The 18,065-nt window shown below is 41.8% G+C and overlaps 1 protein-coding gene across 4 annotated transcripts in view; it reads right to left on the reverse strand.

Moving 5' to 3' along the window:
- MPPED2 (metallophosphoesterase domain containing 2) overlaps window positions 1-18,065 on the reverse strand; it is a 178,211-nt gene that overhangs the window by 77,568 nt on the left and 82,578 nt on the right. For all 4 annotated transcript variants that reach the window (XM_084893630.1, XM_084893633.1, XM_084893631.1 and 1 more), the window contains one exon: window positions 6,412-6,637. In XM_084893630.1, coding sequence (XP_084749756.1) covers window positions 6,412-6,637 — 226 coding nt within the window. The remainder of the gene's footprint in view (window positions 1-6,411; window positions 6,638-18,065) is intronic.

The raw sequence follows: 18,065 nt of genomic DNA on the forward strand, positions 1-18,065 counted from the left end.
GACAGGCTGCCCAGGTTTGGACAGAGTGAGAGGGAAGGTAGCTATCGAGGTGGCTCCGACATCACAAGGTCTGCATACACTGCCTTTTGAAATGGTAGATACTGACACCGCCGTCAATGGGAGGCAGGAAGCAAAGGGGTCGGCTTTGCTTTCTCCTTTTTCAAATAAACAGGGCAGTTGTCAAACCAGAAGTGAATGGGGCCCGGGCGGCTTGAAGAGCAGTCAGCTGCATTCTGAAACCGGCAAAAATGTAAACAGAGCCTGAAACTTTAGAGCAGGACCGGCCCGACCATAGGTTTCCTTATGGGAGAGTCTGTGGGCCCTGAGCCAACAAAAATGAAATGCTAGCCTGGGCCTTTAAACAGAACCGTGTAAAAGCGGAGTGCATATTTGTTTAGCACGCACACGCATACACACACACACAGCACACAGACCTTTTTCTGTGCCAAGACCTTTCTGAACCCTCCTGAATAAAAGCGGGAATCCTGAGAACATGGTACAGAACCAACATTGTGCGTATAGTTCTGGTTCTTTAGTGTGAAAGGGCCTTCCTGCTGAATGTGGAAATGTTTCTTTATTTCTTCTTCTTCTTCTTCTTCTTCTTCTTCTTCTTCTTCTTCTTCTTCTTCTTCTTCCTCTTCCTCTTCCTCTTCCTCTTCCTCTTCCTCTTCTTTTTTTTTTTTTGCCAAGTTAATGGCAAAGCATGATTGCCATCATAAAATAAATGAGCCCGTTCCACCCACCCTCAAATCTGAATTCTATCATATGAGCTGCCAATTGGTTTTCGAGTCCTCTCACTTAATATCTGCTGTTAATTTGTTTGCTATTTTGAGAACTTGAAGACTGTCATCAAAGTACATGATGCATTACAAAACTTGTAATTGGAAATTAAAGCATCTGACGCTTTTCTGACGGGGTAAACATAGAGCACTCCTGCACTGAACAAGACAAGGAAATGTGAGCAACCTTGTGGCTGTTGGCATGCAAGCACAATTACCAATGCCACAGAGTGGAATCAACACTTAACTCTCACTTCGAAAAATCCTGAGAAAATTACATCTCAATGAATGAATGAATGAACTCAACATGTCTATGATCCTAAAAGGGGAGAGGTGAGGAGGGGGGTGAAGCGGGAATGTCCTACACACACCTCCTTTGAAAATGCAACTCCATGGGCTTTCTCTTGCTATTTCAGCCGTTTTAGAATTATGCTGCCTAGGCCCCTGATCTAATTTTCCTGCTGCAGAAGTTAAGGCACTTCCCTCCACAGTTACTAAATCTGACAAATTACACCTGGGCCTACTCTAACATGAGAAAGTGTGCTCTTTGTTCCTGACCCCTTGGTCAGCCCAGAGATCAGATTCCTACACATCGGAAAGCCCCACTCATATTCATTAAAAGCCACGGGAGACCTGCTCTGCGTTGCTGTGGAAGAGGGGACCGAGGTGCAGGCTGCTGCTGAACCCCCAACCGCTCTGCTCAGCGCAATATAGACTCTACTTTTTGTAGCTGGGCTGCTGATCAAGTAGCACCAGGATTTTCCCCTCTAAACAGTACCTTAGTAACAAAAGAGCAGTTGAAATTAAAAAAAAAAAAAAAAAAAAAAAAAAAAAAGGAAGGGGCTAGTGAGTGTTTAAATGCCAAGTCCCAGGAGTGAGTTTACCAAAACTTGCTTGCACTAAAATGCTGGCTGCACAGATCAGTAACCAAAAATACAAAAAAAAATTATTCAGAAATGCCACTGTCCCTCTCCCCTGGCCAGATGAGCGGTTTGTTACCACAGTGGCTAATTGGACAGGTTAGAGTGTTGTCTCCCCTTTCTAACCATACTCAGCCTTTGGAAAAGACATTGCAGAGCTGAATGATCATAAAGAGGAAATCAGGAAGCATCTTGGCGGCAGAGAATCAACAGGAGGGATTCAAGAAACCCACAAGCTTCCCTGTGGGGATAGCAAAGTCCTAGGGGGACCTAGCTGTCTGCAACACAGACCCCTCTTCTTCTGTCCCCGCCAAGGAGGGGGAGAAAAACATAACAGGAGAAGTTAAGAAAAGGTGTGGCTGACCTGCGATACCTAAAGACGATAGCGCATCCAGCCTTTCTTTAAGATTCCTGGAATAACGAGATGGTGAAGGAAAATAGACAGAAGCCACAAGCAGCTGTCAAAAGGCCTCCTGAGACAGGGGTGTCCCCAGGAAGGCATCAACTTTCATCCTCCTTCCAGGAGTTCATCTTTCTCCCTGGACAAGGCACCCCACTTACATGTGTTCAGTGTGGGCCAGTGAATTTCCCCAGGCCCAACAAACCATCTCCAAACCGCCTCCCTTGGGGATCTAAGGAACACCACAGTGCACTGCAATGGTAAACACACGTGAAAGCGCTGTCCGTTATTTTCCACATACATATACCGACTACATGGTAAACTAGGAGATACTGCTTTCATCCTCCCTGATCTTTAGGAAGCTTGCATCACATGTTTATGAGTTGTAGTATTTCAAGCTATAAACATGTAATGAATGTGGACTAATGTTCCTTTTCTGTGGGAGACCAAGTCACATTTTTTAGATGCATGAGTCATAGCTATCTTCTTGGTCAGATGGCAATTATTTTTGAGAAATCCATGACAGGATGGAAATCTTTAGTATCTAGGTCCTTATTTTGATTTCTGTTTTATTGATTAGCACCACTAGCAAATCAACAAATCAGAGAACTTAGTATTTCCCCCACAAAAAAGGTCACTGAAAAGGCATGTAAATCAAATGTAAACCTGTTCCCATAGTTTGGGGGGTTACACTATCTAATGGGTTACTAAGCAAGCAGCCACCAATGGGACAATCTCAGGGAAGGAAAAACCTAACTTGGGAGCCAGAAAAGCAGTAACTTAGCTTCTAGTTGAATTCTTAACAGTGAAAGAGGTTAAAAAATTGTATGCAAGATATTAAAATAATAAAGTATATCGCAAAATCCTGACTTTGAAGATTCTGACTTTGGTGACGTTCAAGTGAGTGGCACAGGAAGAGACTAGTATAGAACTCGTTGCCCATTTTTTGACAAGATAGAAGTTAAGAGATTCACCTTGTCTCCCAATCAGCAGAGGCTAGAACCCACTCCATCTGACTCCTAGTGCAATAGTCTTCGTATGGAGTGGACTCAGGTATAAAATAGACTGGAAACATCCTATGTCCGTAATAGCTTCTCAAAGGCTTACTGGATGCTAGGAAGTCTTCTGCGCACTGTGGATGCATTAACTCATCTATCCTTCTAACAACTGCGTGAGGGACATCAGGATGCTATCTCCCACTTCAGAGGTGAGAAAACAGATGCATAAAGATGTTCAGACACGCACCCCGGGTCCCAGAACTGAGTAAGTGGGATATCAGTGGAAACCTGCCCTCCCTGTACAGAAATGCTCCTGGAAGCTTCCCTAAGTCAGTGTTCAGATGATCAACAGTCCTGGGAATATTAAGTTTGACAAAATAGCTTCCCAGTAAGATCCAAATTCCTGGCGCCTCCAAAATATAGGATGAGACTGAAATTTCCTTTTCACCAACCTTTGCATTTTTCATCAAAAGACAAAGCAGTAACAATTCCTATAGATTGACACGAATTCTATGTAAAGATCTCCTTTGCTGTAGCGAGGTGCTAGGCAGGAAGTAGTTCAAGCTTTCTGGAAACAAAATATGTATAAAACCAACCTCAGGACAACATTTCAGATGGCTAATGGTGCCTATTTTCTTGACTTTACCACCTTTCCCAATATTCAAGTAAAACTTCTGAATAATATGAACCCAGTGCAGACATAAACTTTGTCCGAAGTTTGTACCACCAGCAAAAATGAATTACCCACCATCACATCCCATATTTGAATTACTATGCTTTTTATTTCTTGAGACGCTCCAAAATCTGCCCCAGGATCCAAAAGTCACTCCCTCATTCATCACAGCCATAATCTGTGTCCGAAGTTTGTACCACCAGCAAAAATGAATTACCCACCATCACATCCTATATTTGAATTATTGTACTATGTTTTTTATTTCTTGAGATGCTCCAAAATCTGCCCCAGGATCCAAAAATCACTCCCTCATTCATCACAGCCATAATCTGATTTAGCTAAACCAGACGCTACACAGGTCTATATCTGCACGGAGAGGAGGGAAGTTTGTTTGCTATCATCACTTCTGCAACTATCAAGCCAGGGATCTTGGAAAGTCCTGCATGTTCAGGAGTAGCCTTCAATCTTCTGTGCCCTTTGAAGATGCTTCTGAAATCATCTGAAGTTATTGAATAAATGGCCAGACTCCACATCGAGCTTCTCTGTCTGTCGGAGGTCATGTCTCAACTACCTGACAGTCAGTAAGCAGCAGCTGAAATGCTCCCCCTCTCTCCTGCTGTTGACCCGGAAATGCTCCTATCAACCTCCCATTCTACCCCGAGGTCTGCTTTCAGGGTCCTATTTAACAAGATTAGTTTCTGCTGTTTATTCTCTTTTCCCTTTACTGCTTTCTCACATATAAAGTAATTAATTGACATACATCAAGAAATCTGGGTATAGCCACTGCAGATAATAACCTCTGATTCCCACACCGTGACCACTGCCACCCCAGCCATTCATCTACCCAACCGTCAGACTCAAATCAGGAGCCTGCCATTTGGTATGTGTGATTCTTGAGCAGTTACTGAACCTTTCTGTGCCCGAGTTTTCTCATCTACCAAATAAGAATCATAGCAGTGCCTACCTCTTAAAGAAAGGTAAGTGTAAATAGGATGTAAAATACCCTGTTCCCCCGAAAATAAGACAGTGTCTTATATTAATTTTTTCTCCCAAAGTTGCGCTAGGTCTTATTTTCAGGGGATGTCATCTTTCCATGTGCTAGGTCTTATTTTCGGAGGATGTCTTATTTTGGGGGAAACACGGTAGAGCCTGGCATGCATAGTAAGGACTCAGTTAAGAGTTCAAAATCATTGCCAGGCTGATTTTAACATGGAAATACTTCCCGTACCCACTCATCAGTCTTTTTGGATGCCAAATAAAATAGAAAATGTCTCAACTTTTTGTGCTATAGAGGACAAACCAAGCTGTTGAATGGGGTGGCCAATCTGAATGTACTCTTTGTCCTCTTACAGCCTTAACCTGCAACTCCTGGGGCAAGGCTGGAATACTTTTCTCCAGGTTGCGTGGGTAAACATTAATTCTTCTGCTCTATATACACATGAAACACTTAAATATTACACAAATTATAAAAATCCAAGACCTGTTTGATATGGATCTCCTGAACTGTCCCATTTTAAAGATGAAAAAACTGACTCAGAAGGTTCAAAACCCTATAAATACTTAGTGGCAGAGCCAAGGCCAGAAAAGTAGTAATTATTATCCTAAGCCAGTGGTTGACAAACTGTGGCTTGCGAGCCACATGCGGCTCTGGAGTGTGGCTCTTCCACAAAATACCACGGGTGGGCGCGAATGTATAGTGCGATTGAAACTTCGTGGCCCATGCACAGAAGTCGGTTTTCGGCTTTCAAAAGCAATTTCAATCATTGTACTGTTGATATTTGGCTCTGTTGACTAATGAGTTTGCCGACCACTGGCCTAAGCAAACCACCAGGGACTCCGCTAAATCCACTGCAAATGTCACCAGATTTAATCTTCATCCTAACCCTCTAAAGTAGGTATCATTTTCACCCCTTAGAGATGCAGACACTGGGGCTCAACCTCCGTGAATTAGCTTCTTCAAAACCAGACAACAGATGACTGATTGAGCCAAGGTCAAAATACTTCTTGACTGGCCCCTAAGTATATGCCCCCGCTTCCCGTTTTCTAGATCTCAGTGCTGAAAACTCTAGGATTGAGCTTGTAGCCTGTGATTTCCTAACTGCCACTGCACCAGCTTTTGCAAAATACGGACTACTCTTGGGCTCCACACGTCAGGAGGGAGAATCAGAGTCTCCAGGGGCAGGGCTTCAAAATCTGTATTTTGTCAGAGTCAGTGATTGACGTATTAGTAAGAGTTGAGAAACCCCAATCTAAGCAAGATATTTTATGAGTGCTTCCAGTATCTACTGAGAGGGAAATGAGTGAGCGAAGGCTGATGGAATGTTGGGATTAGCTGAATCTACATGGAGAGGAACAATGGAGACCTTACCCAAATTTGTCTGTGTCCTACTGAGACACAGGAAGCCCTACCCATATCGGCCAAGCCCTGCTCCCATCCATCTTGCTTAAAGACATCTGCATCACAATGCAAACAATAAACACAGCCCTCCCCAGCAGTGCCAGACTAAGTGTTCTGTTAGGAAACCAACAAGAAGGTTTCTTTCCAGCCTCATCCTTTTGGTTTAAAGCACCTAAGTCTGCATGCACCACGCCTTCTTAGCGCTGAGCACATCAGAGGGCAAGACTTCAAATAAACACTTACCAAGGTGCACCATATATCCTGAATCCCTTCACTGTTACCTCCGAGTCTTGTAAGTAAATACTGTTTGTCAGGAGGGACTGAACGTTGTCAAAGTCCTCTGGTTTCAATTTAGACACAGAGGGGAAACGGTAGTAGTCCTGTTTAACGAGGTCTGCCATGAATTCCTTATCGAATGTCAGTTCATGATTCCCAGCAATCACTATTTTATATTCATACGGCAGGTTTCCTGAAAGAAGGAAAAAAAAAAAAAAAAAAAAGAGCACCAATTAGCACGTTCATTTCCCATCACGAAGTACAACAGCCAAGATTGCGTGATTAGCAGCCGGTATGCCCAAATGAAATAGCTCATACATTCCTTTGTATTTCCATGGGAACCAAAATTTATGACTACTCCTTTATGCTAACAAAAATGACAATAAACGGGAAATGGGAAGCTGCTAAGAAGCTGAAAAGCCACTAAGAAGACATTAAGTTTTCTGTTTCCATTTCCCTCTTCTGTATGCTGCAGAGTCACTGTGATGAATCCAGAAAGAAAAAAAAACGAAAAAAAAAAAAAAACACTTTAATCACGATCCTTAAAAGAGGTCTGGACTTGGTTTAGTCCTCAGAAAATAAGCAGACCACACTGTAAGGCATGTAGACATAGAACCGCTATGTTTTACGCCTGAAACCAATATAATATCGTATGTCAACCATACCTTAATAAAATATATATCAACCAACTATTCTTAACAACTTAGATAACTGCTAGATTTTTAACAGATCCTTCATATAAAAAAACGTGGCACAGCCAAGCAGTCCACAATTTAAACAAACGAAAGGAACGCCATAATACAATTTCATATGTTAAGTTAAAGTGTACCTTTGGACTCAGGAATAAAAAGAACATTAATAATGCCTCTCCCTCCCCCATTAGCAGGCTAACTTTCTACCCACCGGGGATGGGAAAAGAAACTGTAAAGCTTAACCCCCTTTTAATATTTATGGGATGGAAATGGGAGTTCTCGGTGTGTGCTTTTTATGCAAAAGTTTCTCGATCGAAATGAGATAATTCTGGGAAGAAGAATGAAAGCTATAAAGGAAAACCCAAACACCAGACTTCTGCATAGATTTATAATATTTGAATAAAGTACAGATCATACATATTAATAACTCGCGGTGATGCTATAAGAAACAAAATCCAAAGGGAGATAGTGTCGGGCAGCTGTCCCCATCCTGAAATTAATGCCCTTTCTATTCGTTTTCATTACCCATGCCTCAAGCCTCACCGCTGGGCTGCTGCTACTCATTTCATTTTATTTCGAAAGAAAAAAGGGCGGGACAACGGTGCCTGTAATTCCAGCTTCCCGAGGCTCCGGGGTCCAAGGCAAACTGAATGTTCCCTGCTATTCCAGGAAGAGTGAACATTCCCACTAACAGGACACTGGATCCACTTGTAAAAAACTCGTACTCACCAGCAAGCCAGAGTCAATGATTTAATTAATGAAGCTTAGTGGGAAAGAGAATAGTACCCTTTTTTTTGGGGGGGGGGGGGTGCAAATTTTGTCATGAGTCCACGTGGATTGCAATGCAAACTGTAGGGATTACACTGTGACATCCACAATCCCAGCAGCACACCTCAAACGTATCTGCCAATAGTGAAGGGATTTTTAAGATTGCTAAAATATGCTTTGCAATGCTACTAGTTTTTCTTTGGCTTTCACTTTTTAGGCGTCTGACAGTAATAAAATAGCACAAACAGCATGTAGGTTAATGGGGAGGCTAAAGCGAGAGATGAAGGAGTCAGAAAATGAAAGAAAGGTGGAACTGAAAACACAATAGCCAAATGTCAGTGAGTATCCTTGACTACTAGCCCAGGATGCTGTGACATGCCTTTGGCCTCAGCTGTTTGCAAGGTGGACAGCTCGTGGAAAATAGAATGCTTCTCTCAAATGCATGTTTATGTGAGTTTATAATCCACATTAGCATAATGCAATAAGGAGTGCAATGCATATTGTAAACTGCCTGGATACAATGATAGCATTTTGCACAATTCCTTGCGATCAAAATACAGATGAAAGATACCTAACAGGCTGCAAATTCCCAGCACGGCACACGCTGGAAACTTGTGAGATGCCCCACAATTCTAATACCGAGGCTCTGTGACCCCACTGGCCTAACAGGACACCCCCAGGTTCACCTGTGTTCCCAAGGCTGGAATGTTTTCCTGGACAGTCATCTGTTTCAAGGCAGGTCCTACAACTGTATTTGTACAAGTCACACCGCAGCTGCCCGGTTCCTCTTTAATCATTCACGAGGATGGACTCACTCTAAGCCTTTTCTTTATGCACCACTGCTCTTGCAAGAGGGCTTTGGCTTCTCGCTTTTTCCATTTTAGAGCTTTGGTTCACGGATGGCAAGGGTGAGATTGGGAGGCAAGGCAAAAGGAAGTACACGATTCCCCTTCAGACCAGTTTAAAAAAAATAAAATAAAGCTGCTGCAAAGTAAATCTTCCTCAGGAAGATAGGACTCCTCCGAGTCTTTTAAATCAAATTGGGAGACGCCACATAAAGAAGTAGCCACCAAAATGAACAGCCGCAGAAACGGTGATGAAATTTACACACTGCCAACAAACTCATCTCTTCCCGGGAATCCAATAGTAGTTTCCAACTTCCATTTTCTGTCACCTATGTTATGAGATTGTCTGACATATTTTCTTTTTTTTGCTGAACTGACCTTTCATCTATAATCTGCCAACCTTTATGTTTTATATGAAAAGTGTAAGCAGGGCAGCTGACAAACCTCCTGTTACTTGACAGCATTTTATTTTTCCCCAAACCAGATTAATTTGGAAGTTTCTGCAGTCACGCTCCACACGTCTTGGTATTCAAATAGCATCAAACAAAAAGGTGCCTGCTTTTATCCGTTTTATTCAGACCTGCCTGAATTAAAAACCAAGACCACATGGGAAAATTCTTTCTTTGAATGACCTAAGGGACTCAACCAACTAAACAGTTCCATCTTTCCCAAGACATGATATATGTCCTACTTGTGATATACAAAATTATTTTAGGTGGAATGGAGATGAACTTCTGGCAAAATGTCAAATGGTGTTTTTTTGTATGTTTTAAAAATACACATTTGAAAAGTATAATGTAACAGTGCAAATAATATATAGATTCATTTTTTTTCTTTTTCATTTTTATACAGGGCGGGGCAAAAGTAAGTTTCAGTAGTTCATATGGAAAATAGATCATTAATTAATGAATAATAATTCAAGAATGAACTGTAATTTTTCGTACTCACAACTGTAGACCTACTTTTGCCTCAACCTACAATACATATGATGCATGAGAATGATTTAAAGAAAACTATTGAGCAAATAATTGTACAGATAATTCACAAATATGGCAAATAATAGCACAGCTAACTCACCAATATAATGAAGTAGCAAGTGATGCATAATATGTGGGAAACTAGTCCATTGAGTCAGGATAGAGCTATAGACCATGGTGAGGCCATAACCTCTTAGAAGCAGCAATTAAGTCTTATTCTAATCTGTATCTTGTATTGCATGTTATCTATTGGTATCACATAAATAGATGCTCACTTAAAACCTAAAGGATAATGAAAGCCAGCTGGGTCCTCACTGCTGCTCCATAGTCTTATTTGTCCCACATTCTTGCTGTGGCCTGTTACCTAAGCAGTCATCATAAAACTCTTCCAGGTTCTCTCTAGCTTCCTGACTCCTTTTGACTCCCCTCTTGTCATACAATGTGCCCTCTGACCTCAAGATAGGCTCTCTTCACTCCCTCCTGTCCTATCACTCTGTTTGCTTCATGTCATCTTTCTAATAATTGGCCTCTTAATACCATTCCTCCCACTCCCAATGGCACTTTCCTTTTCCAGACAGCTCTCTTGATTATATTGGGTCTTTCTCTCTATTTATTCCTCCTCCTTAGTGAGTTGATGTTTCCCCACCCCAAGAAAACAGAAAACAAGCAGCCCTTCACACACACACACACACACACACACACACACGTACCTCACCTATAGTCCTAAATCATCCCTAACTTTTGCTTCTTCTTTGAGATACTTCCTCATTTCACTTCTATAATTCTGAAAAGAAAATTCCAGAGACTAGCAACTGGTAGTAGGCCAAATTCAGCCCACAGGTGTATTATTGTTGACCCTCAACTGTTTTATTTTTTTTTAAATTGAACTAATATTTAGAAATCTGGATATCTGGTTTTCTTGCTTATTTTGGAAAATTAAAAGATCAGGCAATGTTGACCTTCAGTCTGCCACAGACCTCCCCCCTTTCTATTACTTCTCACACCTGGCCCATTTATCATGTTTGCATTGCCTGATGGACGATTCTATTATCAGAACTAGCAACTTAGAGACAAATGGTTATCAGAATTTACCCAACAAAATCTGGCTTCTGTTTCTATTCTCTTCCAAAAGCTTACTCTGTAATGTTGTTATTAACCTAATAGCCAAGCCAAGACTTTTTTCTCCATTCTCACCTCTATTGATCCCGTTGCAGTGGCATTCCTGTCCCTCAATTTCATTGAATACTAATGTCCCACTTTGGTTTCCTCCTCCCTCTCTGATGTTGCCCTTCCTCTCTCTTCTTCCTCAGCTCCCTTCGCATCTTGGCTGGCTCATTACTTTCTCCCTTTTCATCTTTACATCTATAGGTATTACTTAATATTTTCTGACTATATGTCCCCCATTTCTGTTCTTTGTGATTAAGTTTTTAAACCAGTACAATTAAACCAGGGAGGTGGCCTGGAGTGAAGAGTGGGGACTCCAGACTTTGCCATGTGTCAGCTGCATAACCCTGGATGGAGTCCTTATGTTCTCTTAACATGTGCTAGCAAACGTGGGTAATAACTGCATCCCCACATAGGTTGTTTTCAAGATATTATAAGAAGAAAGCTTCTAAAGCACATGCATGATATGGAGCATAAACAACCAGTACATGTTAATTATTTTTCACTCCATTTTTTTTTTAAAGTTTTGCTCTTTGCATATGACTTGTCCCCCTTAGACTGTGAGGTATTGGAAGGCATGAAGCGTGGCTTGTGGCTCTTTGTTTTACACAAGGTACCCAGTTCAATACTGTCCAAATGGCAGGCACACAGCTAGTATCTGCTGAGTAAGTGGAAGGAATGAATGAACCTCTCCGAGAACTGCCAGGAGCTTCCTCAGAATTCCAGGAACTGAGCTTGCCCTCTGGGCTATGGCAAGATTTAAACCAGGGTCATGCTGTCCCCCTGAAGTGTCCTATTCCCTGCTTCCAAATCCAGTCTACCAAATAATCTCCAACAACTATTTTTAAATGCGGTTTCCTAAAATATAGGCAGGAGGAAATTAATAGTACTACCCCCAAAGCTTGATGAGCATTAAGTAAGATACTATAATACATGTCATGAACCTACAATTTCTAACACTTCATAATCACTCAGTAGCTGCATTATAGTAATTATTATAATGATTAGTCTTCCCACTTGCTATCCAAGAAAAATATTAGTTTATCTACAGATTGGATCACTCCCTGGTCATAATGGCAATATTCTAAATTTTAAAAAAAAAGGCATCTGAAGATGGGAGTGAAAACTTGACTTTTCCCAAAGGCAATAACTGGCATGGTCCAAGGTATTCTTCAAGTTGACAGAAGTATTGTTAAGGTCAGTAAGGCATCTGGATGTAGAGGTGGGTAGTCTATGAGGCCTCCACACTATACACAGTACAAACACACCCATCTCTGTCGAGATGATTCTAATCTTGCAAAATGTATACCTGAACACACCACTTCTTTCCTCCTCCTGTTGTCCCGTCAGTCAGCCATCCCGTCTAATATTTACTGAATAACAAAAAAAGTGCCAGGATCGACTTCTCACTCATTGTGACTAGTATAACCTGGGATAGATAACATCCAGCTTCCATCTCTCCCCAGTGACTACTCATTCGGAGCGTCCCTAATATCTTCATAGAATCAGATGCGTGTGCAGAGAGAAAGAGAATATTCATTGAAGTTTAAGGTCTTCAAGGTACGCACATGTCTGATAAATCCACAACTTTAAAGCACACATACAGCGAACTATGTCAAGGTCAGCCTCCCTTCCTTATCAAAGTCTGGATATTTAATCTGTCACTTAACACGGCTCCTATAAATCACAGCACATGAACCCAGAAGGAGCCGCCGGACAGCCTGATGCAGTGATTTGAAAGCTGTGCCCCATGAGCCTTAGAGGGCTGGAGTGGGGTGATGTGAGGAAAGAGCCAAGGGCAGAAGGGAGGGCCCTGCCTTCCTTTATTTTACAGTTTGGGGGAAGATTTCATTTGACAAAAGGTATCACTGGCTTAAAAATAAGAAAAAGAAAAACCACTGATTTATCCAATTCCATTTCAATGATGAAGAAACAGTTCGAGGGAGGTGCTGCCACTTGCTAAGCAGAGTCACAGGCAAGGTTATTGACACCAGTGGGACAAGAATAGCTCCTTTGGCTGAAACTGGTTTGGCTCAGTGGGTAGAGTGTCAGCCTTCGCCTAAAAGGTCCCAGGTTCGATTCCAGTTAAGGGCATGTACCTTGGTTGCAGGTACATCCCCAGTAGGGGTGTGCAGACGGCAGCTGATTGATGTTTCTCACTCATCGATGTTTCTAACTATCTCTCTCCCTCTCTGGTAAAAATAAATAAATCAATCAATAAAATATATATATTTTTGAAGAAAGAATCGCTCCTTTGCCTCCTGTGATAGTTTTTCTATCAGGTGATTTCAGATTTTTAACAACCTTATGACCAGTGGTTCTCAACGTAGGGCACACGTCATACAGGAGGGCAATTTGGTTTTTAAGGGGGGGCAATTCAAGAATGAGTTATTCACAGGGAATTTTTTGCATTTCTTATGGTTCTAGGGGGACTCATATACAGTATATAAATATGTATTGTGACATATTTATACATTTCAGTTCTCTATTATAAGTTTTGGAACTTTATTTGTTTTTTGGTTTTTTTTTTACCTCATTCATATAATTATTATTAACAGTTTCTTAGTGATTTCTTCCTCAGTACTTCAACTGTTCTTTCATTCTTTATTTTTCTTTTTCATGAATGCCATGTTCTTTGGAAGCTTGTTTAGACCAAGTTAATGCCTTTTAGGCTTTCTCCACATGAACAGGAGTTCACTTTTTAAATAATAAGAATTATTTGTCATGGGGGATGGGTATCAAGATTTTAGAGATGCTTAGGCGGAGCGTGGCCAAAAAAGGTCAGGAACCACTGCTCTAGACCTATCTCAAGTCCTCCTCAGATCACTCTTCCACCTATGGTTCTCTAGTTCCAAGCAGTTATGACCTTCCTTGTTTGTGCCATGAAACAGAACTCCCCATTTCTAGATGTTTGCCCGGCTGTGTCATGGATTTCTCCTCCAGGAGACATTGAGCCATGTCAGCCTCACAACTATGACAACACACATCCTGGCTCATTTCAGGCATTCCCCAAAGACTACTGCAGCTCTGGGTATAATTCCTTACCCTCTAGCTCCCAAAAGACTTTGGGAACCTACCCAAGAAGGGAAGGTCACAGAGTTGAGAAGGAGAAGGGACAAAACGCTCCTCTGCTCAACTTTAGTCAGGGTCCTAGAATTGAACAATGTATTGGTTCTATTAGGAGAACTAAAAGGAGACTATGACTGGAGAGCAGAAGTTCAAGGTAATAAATCTAAATGCCTCCGGGAGCCAGAGGGGTAAAACACAAATGTGAATAGGATGAGGTAGAAGTACTAAAGAGCAGTAAGGACCAGCGCACATGCGCATCATCATCTTAAAATAAACTCTGGAAGGATTGCTTTGGCCGAACAAGTTTTCTTGCTAACTGGCCCCACCCCTGACACACCACCAGTAAAAATGAATGTCCCTCAAAATTAAGTACCACACAATTGCAACCAATTTTCTGTTACAAATCATTATAGAATTTATCCCTCTAGAAAACTCAAGTTCAGGTCAGAGAAAAAAAATCCAAAGTCCATTCCAGAATAGTCACTTTTCTTGGGAATCTTCTTGCCACCTGCTAGAAGTCAGCTCCTGCACCATACTCTTCATTCTTCACAAGCAGGGAATGGTGGGAAATAGGAACAAGCACATGACCATCCGTTTGTGGCTAATGACAGATACCACCTTTCCTGTCCCCATTTTAATGAGGCATATTGATTGCTCTCTCCTATTTATTTTGCTAAAACCAAGAGGGAAAATAAAGGAACCCAGAGCACAACAGCAGTTCTTCGCGAAGGAGAGCATCCCAAAGCCAACACCACTTGCTGGGTTTCCTGAGGAAAAGAAAACCTAGTTGTATCAAGGTGACACCTTTCAACATCTCCAATTCTCATGCCCATTCCGCTCCATATTCCTAAATGATAGACTCTGAAAATAAACAAAAAATAAAAATTGTTGGGTGTCTTAACCTCCTGTTAAATAAAGCTCACGATGTAGCAAGAAGAAAGCAACGGAGATGACAAGACAGAAAGAGAACCTGCCGTGGCTCCCAGATGCTAAACTCACAGGGCACAGCCTTTGGGCTCACCTTCCCTTGCCAAGGTGCAGGAAAGAAACTGACTTTCTGAGATTAAAAAGAATAAAACAGACGTACCGTCAGGTATATCACCACAGGACTGGTTCTGACCAAAAGAGACAATCACACCTCTGAAACCTTCAGCCTGCATGGGGCAGTGCCAGGGGCCTGTTTCCAAACACAGGGTCCTTCTGCCAATATCATAAAGGGACCTTGTTGTACCTCCCAGGTGGATGAACGAAGGCAATGTCTTCTTCTGTTTAAAATGATTATGCCTTTAATGTCAAGACTCTAGCAGAGAGGGAGAATGTTCAAACCTTTAAAGTCTCTCTATTCCACAGAGGACTGAATAACCTGGGTTTGAAAACTAGCCAAGCAGAAAATTTTGCAGGAGTAAGAAAGGAATAAAACATACCAATGCTTTGAGGAGAAGAACTCAGAGGCTGTGGAACGGGCTAGGAGATAGGTCATCTAAATCCCATCACTGACGATTATTGGGGGCTGATATGAGAGAAGGGCTGAGTCCAGGGAGACAGGGAGAGGGCTCTCATGGCTGTTACTGGGCAGAGCTCACCTTTCCTTGCTAACACCTAGGAAAATGCTTGGCACTGAGTTGGTGCCCACTGCCTACCTGTTTAAGTGAATGAATGAACCTCTAGCAACCCCTCTCGGCTCCACGGGTTGCACTCACTTGCCTGGGCTGCAAAGCCACTAGAAACATTCACTCAGGGTCACACTGTCTCTGACCTCAGTCTGTCCCCCGTCAGGCTCCATTATGTTCACAAGTCCTGACAGCTCTACCGTTAATACTCACACTTGCTGATGGAGCCACACAGCAGGTTCAGACTGCTACCTTCTCCTCTGAAACTCATGCATTAGGGTTTCTTCCATGCTTGCAATGGGAAACCAAGTCTAAGAAATATTAAACACAGAAAACTATATTACAATGATGTCAGGACTGGCCAGAAACCCGGGAGAAAGCAAGAAATGCCGAGTGAGAGCCCAGAGGTCTGTGGCGGGAATCAGGGCTGGGGTAAGAAGCCACAGCTGAAACTCTCCCTCCTCTTCTTCAGCCTTCAATGAGAAAAGAATCCCAAGGCACCAAGAGAAGTTATAAGCCTCAACCTATACAAAGGAGACCCCCTACTGAGGAAAGCAGACCTGCTCTGGACCTGAAAAGTCACCAGTATGTGGCACCCAGAACAGATAACGTAACGTAGGAGTGTAAGCCATGAGAGGACAGGCCATACAAGTACGCATAACTATGTATTAGGGACCTGCAAACAGCTCAGAAATTTCATTCTTGCCCAGCAACAACTGGTTCGCATGCATTCCTGTCTCAACCATAACTATACCCAACAAGACTCTTTGTGATTTAAACACACACACACATTACAGAAACACTCATTCACACTCATGTATTTTAAAAGACAACCATAACATAGTAAAAATGAACGACATTCTCTTCATTTCCCAAGTGAGTATCTTTAAGTAGCCACCAAGGCGTAGAACAGGCCAGCATGGCGTGTACTACAATGTGAAGCTGTGGTGGTAACTGTTACTGGCAGCATGGCTCCAATTATACTTGTATTAGGATCTGGCTGGACAACTGGAACAACATGGCTCCAATTATACAAGTATTAGGATCGGGCTGGACAACTGGAACTATAGGTGGTCTCTTCACTATTTTTTGTTTATCCAACCTTCTCCTTACAAATGAAAGCCCTATCTTGTTGGGACAGATTTATATCCCATACAATACATTCGATCTGAATACACTAAACTGGATCCAACTGAGGGTTCCACTGGAGAATCACAAGAAAAAATTCAATTAAGACTTTGTCAAGACTCATCCCAACCAGCTGTGTGCATGTTTATATCACTCAAACGTACCGGAATGTAGGGGACAGACGGCATGATGCAAAGATCAGGGGTTTGGGGATCAGACTGATTTAGGACTGTCTGGTTCACTCACTGCTTACATAGGAAACTCAAACTTAAAACCTGTTATTTTACTTTCCCTTTACCAGAAAAAGTGAGGATAATGGTACAACCTACATTACGGAGTGGATATGCAGATTGAAAAAGATCGATAAAGGATCTAACCCTACCCTGGCACAAACAGGGTGATTGTTATTATGATGATTTTGATCTTGTCCTCTGTTTTGCACTGTAACTTCAGTCAGGATAAGGGGTCAATCTCCTACTTCCTACCACCTTGAAGGAGTATTCAATGAGTATCTTTAACAAACTGGTAATGTTAACTGACAAAGTCTATGGTGAGCTGAACAATAAATAGTATGTTGTTTTTTTTTTCATCATAAAGCCTTTAAAAAGTAATGAAGAAAAGGTGTTCCTTCCAGCAATAATTATAAAAACAAGTGCCAATTATTCTACTGAATAAATTAGAGGAACAAATGCAAATCCTATGTGTTTGCATTGTAAACCATTAAGTAGGGTGAAAATAAAATTAAGTAAAAATAACAGGGGTATCAAGGCCATTTTCTTGAAAGGAAAATAATGGTTTTGAGGCTTTTTAGATTCCCTCCCCACCATAACCCTGTGGAGAGTAATAAAAATAAAAATAAAAAAATAAAAAAAATAAAAAACCCACAACTCTTTCTATACTACGTGGTATTAATATTTTTTAAATATATTTTTATTGATATTTTACAGAGAGGAAAGGAGAGGGATAAAGAGCTAGAAACATCAACCAGCTGCCTCCTGCATACCCCCTATCAGGGATGTGCCCGCAACCACTGTACATGCCCTTAACCGGAATCAAACCTGGGACCCTTCAGTCCGCAGGCCGACGCTCTATCCACTGAGCCAAACCGGTTTCGGCCATGGTATTATTTTTGCATGCTGAAACAATGCCTGTGCAAACGAATGCAGGACATTGGTGTGCCGTGATTCCAAGGGGCTGCTGGTCCACAGAAGCGAGCAGAGGGTTGACAATGGAAATAAAATCTCTGCCTTAACAGTGCCACTGGGGCTAGATGAAAATGGTCTTCCAGAACTTGATTAAAACTAAATTGAAAAAGAACATATTTGGCTAATATTACATTAGACTAAAATATAGAAATGAACCCTAATA

The sequence above is a fragment of the Pipistrellus hanaki genome, assembly GCF_964339955.1.
Source record: "Pipistrellus hanaki genome assembly, chromosome: 9".
Taxonomy (NCBI): Eukaryota; Metazoa; Chordata; class Mammalia; order Chiroptera; family Vespertilionidae; genus Pipistrellus; species Pipistrellus hanaki.